We start from the raw sequence: 12,645 nt of genomic DNA, 5'->3' as shown, positions 1-12,645 counted from the left end.
TAGCATTTCTCCCTGACAGTTCCCTCCCGCTTACACCTCCCTCCCCTCCCCATCCATTGCCCTGATCTCTGGGGCTTCTCGCCGTGCGTTTGATGATGAGCAGCACAATATTCATCATCTCAACCCTCCAAAGTGGTGGAGGAGAAAAAAAAAAGTGGAGAATAGAACATTAACTCACCCGCAAAGAAAAAAAATATATATTTGCACCAAAAATTGGAATTTGCCAGGCAGTTTGCTCCCTGGCTTTCCAGAAATGTAATTAAGCATCAGACACAATCGCAAGTCTGTGTGTCTCCAAAAAATGATCGCTTGATTAGGTATCGAGGATTGGGTAATTTCCATCAGTGATGATGTGAAATTGGGGTGCTACAAGAATGATTTGGATATGTGTGTCTGTGTGTGTGTGTGTGTGTGTGTGTGTGTGTGTGTGTGTGTGCATGCCCCAAGTTCACACACATACGCACACCCATCCATTTGCAGTTAAATGCTGTCACATGTGCAGACACTCATACAGACCCACATGCACACCCAGAGACAGACAGTAGGCTCCCTCATCATTAATTCAGGAGCCATCACTCTCACCCTCCTTCTGGCCCCGAGAAGCCCTCGATGCTTCCCGGCAACATTATGCATATTTATTCATACATCTTCCCCGCTTCACTAAATGTCACTGTAAATGTTTCTACTTCTAATGAAGCCATTGCTTTATGTTTTTGTTCTATCTCCCTTTCCCCCGCCTTCCTTCCTCCTCCTGCTCTTCATCCCCATTCTCCGTGAGAATGAGGAATATCCCTGAAAACGTTCCAGCTTGGTTGTTCTTTCTCTATTTCCATAACGTCTCTAAACTTCAGAGGCGCTTTATTCATTCCTGTGCTAATTCCATTCACACTTAGTTTCACCTCGTCCAAAACGCCTCGGAGGAGAAGCGCCGCCTTTGTTGCAATTACTCCAGACCTTGATCTGACTGAGCCTCCCCTCCCACCGCCACAACCACCACGCCGCCTTTGAGGAGTCAGAGGGTGCAGGGATTCTTTAGGGCCTCCTCTGTTTCCCATGTCTTCACCCAGAGCCTTCAGAAAGTGAGCATGAGAGCGCCGGCTCACTTCAGCTTCCGTTTGCCTCTTTTCCCCTTTGTTTTCAAATCCAGTCACCTCCCTGCTTCCCTGCTCCTCCACCTCACATCTCACACAAACACGCACGTGTGCATTCCACATTCCCTCCAAACAAAAAAAAAAAAAAAAGCCCAGGATTACAACACATTGACAGAGTTTGAAGGTGTGTCGTTTGTGCCAGCAAGCCTGCTCAAGAGTGTGTGAAACATTCTTTGGTTGGTAATTATCAGCAGCTGCCGGAAATAGTGAGACAGATACAGTACAGCAGCTTCTTTACTGTGAGAGCTGTATAGCCCCCTATTCACATACACAATAACCTCTCTCCCTGTGGCTCTTTTACTGTGGTTGTCATGGAGGAGAATGTGGAACACAGTCTGATTAGAAGGTAACAAGTTCATGGTCTGCAGCTCTAATCCACCTTAATGCAGTGGAATGGGAACATGCATTTAAACATTCCTGCTAGTGGATGAAATACCATATTTGTCGTCTCATGCTGAACATAAAAGTCCAGAGTGTGTGCCGCAGTGATGTCCCTGATGCACTCGCTGACAGTCAGAGGGCTTGTTTTTACAGAGGGAATACTGCCAGGATGGATCTGGTGTAGCTCATATCAAAGGTTGGGGTTTTTAGTGCATAAATCCAAGAGCTTAAATGGTGCATGTGACAGCAGCAAGCAAGACGCAGAGTCTGACTGAGATCAGTGCAACATGCGTCGGTTGATATGACATCAGGACTGGCATCCTGCACCCAGTCATTTGGGGCAGCAGGGCTGAAAATATCGGGCCTTGCTGTGCAGCTGCAATCGGAAAATGGAGGAAATCTCTGAATGGGTGGCCCAGCTTGTTCCCCAGAGGCTGCTAGCTGGTTTGACTCTCCCCATCAGTAAACTGTTTTGGGTACTGTATGATCAGTAGAGTTTTAATGGGACATAATATGGCTTTAGGGCGTTTTGTTTGCTCTGGTCTGTCTCAGTGGATGAGTTGGTAAACTTGCGTCTTCCTTGTTATTTGGGGCCGGGGTGGAAGTGAGAAAGTAAACACAGGAAGAAGGTCCTGAAGAAGGTCCCGAATACAAAGACCACAACATATTTTGGTCCGGGGCTAAACCTTGATTTTATTCTTTTGCTACCTGCAAGCAAACTGTTGATATTGCCAGTTATTTAACTCCAGACCAAGACCACTTCCTTTACGGAGTCTCGGTGGACCTGTTTTGGTACCAAAGTATGATGTATTCACGTCTGCCCAAACAATTTGCACCTAGGGGGATAAGGAAGCAGTGTCCAATTCAACAGAACTAAACAACGCAGTTCTGCAAACATCCTGAACCAAAATGTCAAGAGAAATCTTATGACAGATCAAAGGCTTGTTGATGGACATGCACAACTTTCATGGAGGAGCCCAGAGTTTGCCTCCTGTCAAAGACCTGCAATTAAGCAATCACTTTTAAGATGTTGTCACTGGCTGAAAAGAGAGTGGAGGTTTGCAGAATGTGTTTGTCTTCTGTTTTTGGGCCATCATGAGCCTCCAGCACTGCTTCAGTGCTCCTTCTACAAGTGTCTTCAGCTGCACTGGAGGGATGGACACTGTTCTTCTGAAATATATTCCCTTGTTTAGTGTTGCAATGTGGGTAGTGGAGAGCATTGTGCAACATGTTGGTGCACAGTCTCCCGCAGGGCGTCTTTTGGGTTGAGATCTGACTGTGCAAGCCTTAACATCAAACCATCCAGTGAGGCGTCATGCCCTGAATGGAAACGTTTTTTTTTTTCTTTAATTTGTCACCGGTTAATAACCTCTAATCCAAAATAGAACAGAAAGTGTTAAATCTTATCTGAATTCTTGGCGGCTCCAAAAACAGATCTCCAATCAGAGACCGAGGTGGGATGCTCACACTGACTTTTTTTTGTCAAATGGTTTGAACCTGAATGTTTCACTCTGACTCACTCACTTTGGTGAATAAAGGGTGGGCTAATGAAATCAAGTCCACTGCTCACAGGAGCCATAAAATGTCTGCTTTTGTACTAGAGCTAATTATTCATCGGGGTTGTACTAAAGATTAGTGCGGATAAATATGAAGAAGCAAATCCTTTAAATGGCTCTTTTATTGTTCCCTTACAATCCCCTCTCATTTTAGATACGACACAGGCAGGCACCCTTGTGAAATGACTCTAAGCCATTGTTCCTGTGTTATCCTGAAGACACGAAAGGCTAGTTAGCGCTGCCTTTGATAGAGATGCCCGGCACCATTTTAACATTTGTGTTATCAGCAAGACGGAGAATTACCAGGGCTGGGATGGAAATAAAGCCACTCGATCTTCTGTCTCCCTCTCTCTAGGAGTAAAAAATAATAACGTGCAGGGACTGTGGGCTTATCTTGCGCTATTGTGTCACAAAAAAACTTTTCATAAAGACATCTCAACACACTGTGTGCATAAAGCATATGTCAACCTCCTGAGTTGACAAAGTGTTGCTTGCATTCCACATAGGGCAACACAGTGATTTGCTACTTAATAGAAGAGGGGAGTAATATGTAATGCACAGTTAGAATGATTATTGCACAACAAAGACGAAGTAAGAGAACAGTGTTAAAGCTGATGCATGCGAATTCTGACTGAATATAGTGATTAAATCAGCAAAAAACCTTTAATCAGTGCACTTGTTTGTAAACCCAGCTGCACAGTCTCATAGGCTGCACAGTGAGGTGAGCCTGAGGAGCAATGGGGCTGCTCTCTCTGAGCCGCTTACCAGCTCTGATGCCCCCTACAGGGCAAAAAGGCTCCTAACCACAGAGACCTGCAGCTGGAAGCCTCCAGTTATTGCAGTCAATTGAGCTAAAACAGCAGAGAGGCCTGCGCTACAGGCTTAAGGGTCTGTAAGGGTCAGAGAAACAGGATTGGGGAAGTTTCAGCTATATGAGGCAGAATCCTGTTTCAGTTCCTGTTCATGGAGAATTGCACAATTATTTAAAAAAAAAAAAAAATTATAAAATAATGGATGTTTTGAGAAGAAGTTTCGCTGTCTCCACTGTTTTATAAGAAAAAAATCTGTTCGAGTGTTTTGAAAGGAAGGTCCATGAATGTCCTGATTTAGATGCTCATTCATAATTGAAACTTTGGGGATTCCTGCACCAAGAGGGGATTTTCATTTTTCTCAAGGCTCATCCTGTTCGCTCTATCAAGAGTTCATTTAGTCCGACAAAAAGTTTTCATTTCAGTTTTCATCCTTATCAGGAACTTTATTTCATTTTTATATTTTATACCACTGTTTCCTGACTTGTTGCCCCTGGCCGGTGTCACAACACCTACAATGTTAATGACTCTAACCATATCGTGTAGCCTGCAGAATGACATATGCTGTCATTCACAAGTCTGTGTGTATTTCTGGCACAGGGTGAAGTGGGTGACAGACAGATTGCTCATACACCAAGAGAGAGCCGCTTCTTTGTTCAAGGAAACACTGTGCACTCACCCCTGGGCCCCTATAGGCTCCCAGAAAACTGTACAGCAGCCCGTATAGCCAGTCTATAGTGTTCTTATGATATTGCTATGGGGGCTTGTAGTGTGTTTGAGGCTCAGAAGTGACCTTAACGCGTGTTTTTGTCTCTTGTTTATCTCATATTTAATAATAATTTAATAAGGAGCTGCAGGTTTACTGAATAGGATTCCTGCAGTTTCACATCAGGGCAGAGGAAGCTGGGAAAAACTCTGAGTGATTCAAAAAAATCAAAATCAAAATAATGAAATACCAGTGCAGATAAACCATCGGGTTAGCGTCGTCTCTGTCTAATGTGACTGCCTGGCGCGTCCAGTGAAGGCTTCAGGCTGGCAGAGAGGGAGAAGCAGCAGCAGTGAAATCTGCATCTTGATTGCAGAGACAACCCCCCCCCCCCACACACACACACACCAGCACACGCACGCAAGCAGTCGCGCGGCCGCGTACTCATCCCTCGTAAAGAGGCGTGCGGCTCTGGCGGGGACTCAAACCCTCTGCACTCGCATCAGCGGAGGAGCCGAGAGCGGCGGCGCACGGAGAGACGGAAACTTACGCTAGATCTGTAAGGACTTTTCTTTCTATCTACATTATTGTGTCCCTCCCTTTGACATTTTTCGGGACTGCCTGTTTGCCTCACACTGCCGGGACTTCACTTGTGACAGCGCTGAATGGGAGGCAGAGAGCCGAGCGGACCCGGAGAGATCTGCGGGGAAGAGATTAGGCTGTACGCGGGGAGGAGAGCGAGTCTCCGGGCATCGGCTGTGCGTCTTTGCGCGGTAGGGACCCAGGAGCGGGTTGGACTGCGCTGTGGTTCTTCCCCGGCTTTAAAAGCGGGAGGTTGCTGGGGGAAATAACTTGACTTGGCTTTTGTGCGGACCTGGAGGAGATTTTGGTGACATTTGAACAGAATCGGAGGAAGTCTGTGGGATCGTACACTCTGCTCCACGCATGTTGGAAGTGGAGAGAGGAGGGCTGGATGCCTGCGGTTTGCGAGTCCTCAAGGCGCAGGTGAATGCAGCTGTTTTTATATGACTTATGCACAGGGTCGAAAGAAATACTGCCGCATGAGTGCACTGCAATCATGAAAGATTTATTTTTAAATAGCATTTTCCATGATATCACGTACAGTTTGACACATTTGGCGGATATGATCCCATTGTTGTTTTCAGGCCATATATATTTTGGTCTCAAAATTTATAAATAAAAAAAATGCACATTAAGAGTAATTTTTCATAATCGTTTTATTGCCATGCGTTGCGTTTGTGCAGCATTTTGCAGCACAGGACTGCATGTGCTGGTTGAGGTTGCTGAATACAACCCGGATCCGTCTGTTTTTGAGCAGTGTGACCCAGTAAGGGCAGCCCGGAGGAGACGAGCGAGGCTACTATAATTTACGCTTTAATTGATTTTTCCCTAAATTTCCGAGAGCCGGTTTAATGGTGTCACTGTTGTGGGGCAGACTGTAACGGTCGGCGCATCTGGACAGCTGCTGGTGCGTAAAAGAAATCGACACGGAGTAAAAAAAGAAAACACTTTTCATTTATTTGTTTAGGTCTTGCGCAAAAACGGGGCCCGGAATAAACACTGCGGTGCAGACATGTCTCCATTTGAGCTGGAGAATCAGTCCTGTGAGGGATTAGAATACACATAAGGAACTTCGCAGTTCAGTGTGTCATATGTCCTAATGATCAGTCCCAGATAGGAGCGGAAGAGGACATCCTGAGATCCTGAAATACCCCCACAGCATTCCTCATAATCCAGATATAAAACTGTTGAAATGTAAGATGTTCTATGGAGGCCAATAATTAATAATAATTGAATATTCTTAGAGGGAGTCCTGCTGTGTCACTACATCTTCCAGTAATGTCTAACTCCTTTCTGTGAGAGAAGATAGGGGGAGGGAGGGGAGGAGAGAGAGTGAGTAAAAGAGAGGGAGGAAGAAGAGGAGACAGAGAGAGAGAGTCATGTCACTTAACGGACTGCTGGTGCTCTGTGACTCAGTGTGCAGCCCCGCTTACATATAAAGACACGGAGCTTTCACCACTTAGGTTATTTGTAATCAAGCCAATCATGAACCTCTTCTAGTCCCCACTCTGAGCCTATAGACGCGAGGCGGTCACAGTTTGGGGGACGGGGTGTATCCGTGCCTTCAGAGCCTGGTTCGTATCGGCAGCGGTTCGGACAGATCCGGGGAATGTCCAGTGCGCGCAGCGGCGTCAGGCGTTCATAACCTGCTCACATCTCTCACGTCTGTTTCTTTCAACTCCACAGCCAAGGATTACCTCCCGCACCTCGTTTGGGCGTCGTTTGACGGAGTAAGGACGCAAAGGGAGGGGGTCATTTCTTCATACACCTCGCACTTTGGCTGCCTTGCAGAGGATATGGCACGGACGGCGCTGGAGAGAGGAGCGCAGCCGGCACAGGCGAGAGGAAACAGGAGCTGAGAGACAGGATGCCAGCGACCTGAGCCCGCACTCAGCTCACTTCCAACTTCGTTAAAAGAGAGACACTTCTGCTTTATTTATCGAGTTCAGAGGAGAAACCAAAAAGCTTTTGGAGGAGTTTCATTTTTTTGTATGCGTAATTTTATTTTTTTGGTGACAAAACAAGGATGCATTGTGGATTAGTCTTTATCCTGTTCATGGGAATCCTCTTGGTGGTCAAGGCTTTCAGAAACGGTAAGCGAGACATCTGATATCTGTTTAAATAAAGCTTTTATCTACTCTACAAGGCTACTAATCCCAATATTATTTTAAAAGATTAGCTCTCCCTCATCTGCGCTGATCTCCTGGCAAACCCGCAGGTCGCTCACCTGATCATCCTGCCAGCACTTAAAGAAAAACCCTTCTTAGATGATTTCTGTAGACATTGTATTGTCGCCCTCTTTAAGCTGCGTTTTCTCTTTTTTTTTTCTTTTTATTGAAAATTTAAAATATGAATTGAATATTTTTGGTGTTTGTGGTGTTGGATGGTGAGATTATTGTTGATCTCCTAAGATACCATTTGAACAGCCCTATTCTTAAATGTGTCTTTATTTTGATTCACGTAATACTCATCACAGGGTCTTTTAACGCACATTATGTTTTTTTGTCGACGTTAATTAAATGATTGAAATGGGTTTTCGTTCAGCTCTCGGTCACCAAACTGTTGTGCATTTCTGAGACAGTCGGGCCACACGCTGAACTTCCCCAACTTCTGTTCTTGCAGCATCAGTTTTATTTCAGCTTCTCCTTATTCGCTTTATTCCGACTTAATAGATTGTGTAGAGGTGTGCGCACAGGTCAGAGCAGCAGATGGTGGAGGCTTTTGTAATAAAAAGGATGAATACGGGCGCAAATGGAGATAAATGTGACTAGCAGCAGCAGGCCTCAGAAAAAAAACAAAGGATTATTCCTTTTGATGATAAAACAAACTGTTTAAAGGAATAAACTATCGGACCTGGTGACTTTAAGCTTCACCAGAACAAAACTTTTCTCGACGCTCAGGCCTTTTATTCGGATTGTTGATGGTGAGCATCAAACAGAAACGAAACAGCTGCTGCTTTTCTCATTTTACTGTGAAGGACGAAAAACTTCACAGCACGAAATCAAACATAATCTAAATATTAACAACATTCTGTTCTATTAGATCCAATATTAATATTATTCATAATACACAATACTAAAGTACACGCAGCGAACTCTGTGCAGACCCTTTGATATTTGGTTGTGTCTGACCATTTAAGCTTTGTAAAATGAGTGAATGAAAATGATGATAGATAGATAGATAGATAGATAGATAGATAGATAGATAGATAGATAGATAGATAGATAGATAGATAGATAGATTGGCCTCTCTTCTTTCTGTCTTTAAAGAGCTCCTTTCACTCCCCTCCGCAGATAAATGTGGAGGCAACATCAGAATCTCAGCTGCCAACTACCTCACCTCGCCCGGATACCCCATCGCTTATCCCCCTTCTCAGAGATGCGTGTGGGTGATATCGGCACCGGGTCCTCACCAGCGGATCCTCATCAACTTCAATCCGCATTTCGATCTGGAGGACCGGGAGTGCAAGTAAGTACCGCATGAGTTAGCGATCTTGTCTATGAGAAGCAGATGTTTTTTTTTTTGTTTTGTATTTGGCACCAAAAAGCTCATTCATTCTATGAGATTGTGTCCCTGAGGCCCCCAGTCTGATCTGAATGTTAATCTTACATATTTTTCTTCTGCAACCAAATGAAATAACACAATCAGTGTAATTGAACTCAGATACGTCTAAAAGCTCTTCATGGCACCTCTTTGGCCCTCAGATCTCACTTTTCTTCTTCAGCAGAGGCTGTGCTGAATAATTGAATCCAAACATATGTTGTTCACACACAAATACACACCTGAAGATTTATGAATATTTAACATCATGTATACATGTGTGCTCTATATGCAGTTCCTGTGAGGTTTATTGCATTTGTGTGTGTGTGTGTGTGTGTGTGTGTGTGAGACTCTCATTCCCTCCCTGCCCTCATGCATATTGTACATGAAACTGCGCCATCTAGTGTCCGCAGGCTCTCTGACGCCGTGCTGATACACTCCCGCTCTGGCACTACATAGGGCGGCAGGAATGTCTCACCCCTGCCATTTGGTTTTGGAGTGTCCTCAGCTTCTCGTCCTTGCAGAATGAAGTCACCAGGCTTGCAATGTTGATTTGAGTTACGGTACTTTTGCAGAAGGCATTTGCTGAGGCCATTAACTGTAGCTACTTTATACACTGCAGGAAAAAAAAAGTCCATCTTCATAAAACATTTACTTTCATACTAGCTCTTAAAATCCAGTTACTCTCAAAACAAGTGAGAAATTCCAAAGAAAGGGTTACATTAAAGAGCAAATCTTAGTTTATTTTAATTATATAGTCATACTGATAATGTCAGAGCTTAAAACAATTCAAATTATCCGACTCAAATGAGGTTTTTAAGGTGGATCTCTCAGTTACAGGTAGTTACTGATCCTTATTTGACCGGTGAGCCACAAGCTGTCACACCCAACAAGGGGCTAAGCAGCTAACCTGTTGTCAGATAGATAGTTTAAGCCGATGAAACCGGAGACAGACAGTAATGTGATGAGCCTGTGTCAGTGGGGGTGCCCTGAGGTGAGCCTCGCCCGGGCAGACAGCCTCGCTCTGATTGCCTGTCTGTGTGTCTGTGATGGTGTGTGGGTTTTTTGTGCGTGTGTCTGTGCCTCTGCCCCGCTCTGTCTCAGCTGTTTGTTTACGCTGCAGGGCTCGGGAGAGTACAGGGCTTTGCTGGATCTTGTTACTGTATCCTTGTTCCACCCAAAAACCTGGACCCTATGCTTCTTTTGTGCTCCTTGAATGGCCCCGGTATATGTTTGCAGGGGTTTGGTTCTTTAATCCCGGATTTCAATCCCACTTTAACCTTTTCTTTATTGTTGTCAGAGATTTATGGCGGAGGGAATGGTGCTGGCTCTCTGAGGCTGGCTGCTCCTTGACACGTCTTTTTGGGTCCAATTTCAGCAGCGGCGGGACCATTAAACTGTCCAGGATCCTCAGTTAGAAACAGAGAGCGAGGGAGGGGGCACGAGGAGGTGGGGGTCACAGTAACAATGCTTGGGCTAATCAAATTAGTCAGGAATGAATTTCCTGTGTCTAAACACATGCAGTAAAAAGAATTCAGTCCCTGCAGGCACGAGGAAGGCAGCTTTTCTTCCAGGTTGAAAGGAGGGCGGGCTTTGAGTTTACTGATCCGTCTATGTTTCATTTACAAATTAGCTCTGCTCTTTCATTGAGCAGCCACTGAATTTGCAGATTGCCAGTTAATTGGCTGTTCATAAATTTGTTAGAAGATGAAGTTTGTGGAGTGGATGTGTTTGCATCTGTGTCTCTCCCTCTCTCTCATTCTCGCTGTTTTTTTTTCCTTTGCTTCTCTCTCATGTCCGTATTAATCACATCTGGAGCAGGCGCAATCTGTGCAATAACAACAGTGAGGCCAGAAGAACTGTTTGTCTAGAGGAAAAGCTCAGAAATGAGCCGGGCTGTGAAACTTTAGTCTCCTGCTGTGTCTCGAATCGGACACTTCAGTCAGTACACTCACATGTGGTTCACTGTGTTTTGACAGGAGGGCCAAACTCAAACTCTGCTGTTGTGCTCTCACCATAAATGATCACAACAGGTGACCACGATTGTCGCCCACCTTCAAAATGAATGTTTTACTTTCCTGTGTGTCACCCCCTGTGTCATGCAACATCGAAATTAGGTGGCTATCAGTAGTGTCCCTCAGTCGACGTTTTCACCGGTTTGAAAATACACTGGTCATCCCTCCCCTTCCGCTGCGTGGCCAAGATGCCGACGGTTGAGGCTAAGAAGTGTTCAACGTTTTACACTCAATTTTTTGACTGTTTTGAATGAACCATCCAGGTACTTGTGGTACACTGCATGTTGCGCTTGTACATGAATTGAGACACAGCATCTTATTGATGTGGGCCACGCAGAGATCGCAGCGGGAAACGGGGTCATACTGACCCACAGCTTTTTCCTATTTTTAAAATGGTTTACTGTTTCATTTTTAATGGTTGTGGTTTTCATGGGACTTTAGTTCCACTTCACGTTAAATTCCACCTTGTGCGGCTTCACTTTGGCTTTAGCCAGCAAAGACAAGCCACTGAGTGAAATCCATTTTCCTCTTTCCTCCTTAATTTCTTTTAAATTATGGCACCATGTAACATGAGGGTGGGTTATTGTGTTAATCGCTGACAAGGCATGTCATAGGTAACTCAATTATAAGCAAGGGAATAGTCGCTTATGTATCTGCAGACAGTAGTTGGGTTATGATTTGTTTTTGGACCCATCAGACTCCCTGTCGCAGCTCCACTCACCAAATGTGCCCTTACATAATGGAAACTGATGAGAGTCAGAATGGCTTCCTTATCTGATGGACTGGCAGAGTGGGTGGAGGTGCAGAGGTGGGGTGGGGGGGTGGGAGCCACAATGCATGCTTCAGTGCACCGCCTTGCAATCTAATTAGTGGGCAAATGGAACACACATGCACCACATGTTCCCCAACATGGCTGTTATCAGCAAACCAAACAAGAAGCACTCAAAGTGGTGCTCGTAAAAAGAAAAACAGCCCTCACTGAGCGGAGCCTGGTGTTGTTGCACGTGTGCGCGCCCCTTGACAGGTTTGTTTGGGGAAGTGCACAGGCCTGTATCCTGAGAGTTGGAGGAGGAAAACACTTCATCACAGAGATAAGGAGACTAAGTGAGCCCTGTGATTCTGAATGCAGAACGTGTTTACCTTTCACGCACCGTTGTAGACTTTCACAGAGCGGAGTTTTGGGGGCCACCCTCTCCACTCACACAGCTAATGAAGTTTGAGGCGAAGGCGCAGTCAGCATCAAGGCAAATATTTGAAGTCAATTCGCTCCGAAAATCAGCAGAATGCACAAGCTAAGCTCAAGTGAAAATTGAAGTAAATAGATATGCTTCTGCTCCGCTCCCCTCCCCGTGCGCCCGTTCTGTTTCTCTGCTATCTGATTACGGCTGTCAGCCTCGTCTGGCTGTGGCAGCTCCGACATCTGAGGGAAAAATTGAGGCTTCTGTGGATTTGAATCTAAACAAGTGGCAGACAGGTTTCGCAGAAGGCAGACTGAAGGGCAATTGATCTAATTTGTAAGACACAGTATAGTTTGTTATTGTTCAAGTAAGATTTTCTGTCGAGATAAGTCGGATAAAGTTTCCATAGTTTTGAACTCACTCAAACTTAGAGAGTGTTTCATCCTGAGCTGCAGGCTGTTCCCTGCACCTTCTCCTCTCCTGCTGACTCAAAGAGGAGAACCAGCTTTCTATAGATATGATGTAGCCGACTCCTGACAACATTATGAATCATTGATGGCATCGGATTTGCTGACCAGACTGAAAAACAGTTCCTGTACTTCTCCAGCACTCTGAACTCCCTTGTAGCCAGCCATCCAGTCAAGGCTGCACTGTTTGTTTTGGAGGAGCAGAAGAGAGGGGTTAAAAACAGAGGGAGTGAGAGTCTCCTTTTTTCTCAGCCCTCCCC

General features: G+C 45.1%; 1 protein-coding gene across 2 annotated transcripts in view; it reads left to right on the top strand.

Moving 5' to 3' along the window:
* The first annotated feature begins 5,040 nt into the window (after window positions 1–5,040).
* nrp1a (neuropilin 1a) overlaps window positions 5,041–12,645 on the top strand; it is a 61,951-nt gene continuing 54,346 nt past the window's right edge. The window contains exons 1-3 of one of the 2 annotated variants that reach the window (XM_071485695.1): window positions 5,041–5,162; window positions 6,872–7,278; window positions 8,479–8,653. In XM_071485695.1, the coding sequence (XP_071341796.1) occupies window positions 7,212–7,278; window positions 8,479–8,653 (242 nt within the window). In that variant the 5' untranslated portion in view covers window positions 5,041–5,162; window positions 6,872–7,211. Of the gene's footprint in view, window positions 5,163–6,871; window positions 7,279–8,478; window positions 8,654–12,645 lie in introns of those variants that run through there. The other variant, XM_071485694.1, reaches the window with a different exon arrangement.

This window comes from Trachinotus anak, unplaced genomic scaffold, assembly GCF_046630095.1.
Source record: "Trachinotus anak isolate AG129_WGS33_773 ecotype Australia unplaced genomic scaffold, CSIRO_AGI_Tana_v1 ptg000009l, whole genome shotgun sequence".
Taxonomy (NCBI): Eukaryota; Metazoa; Chordata; class Actinopteri; order Carangiformes; family Carangidae; genus Trachinotus; species Trachinotus anak.
This window is presented reverse-complemented; position numbering and strand designations above follow the sequence as displayed.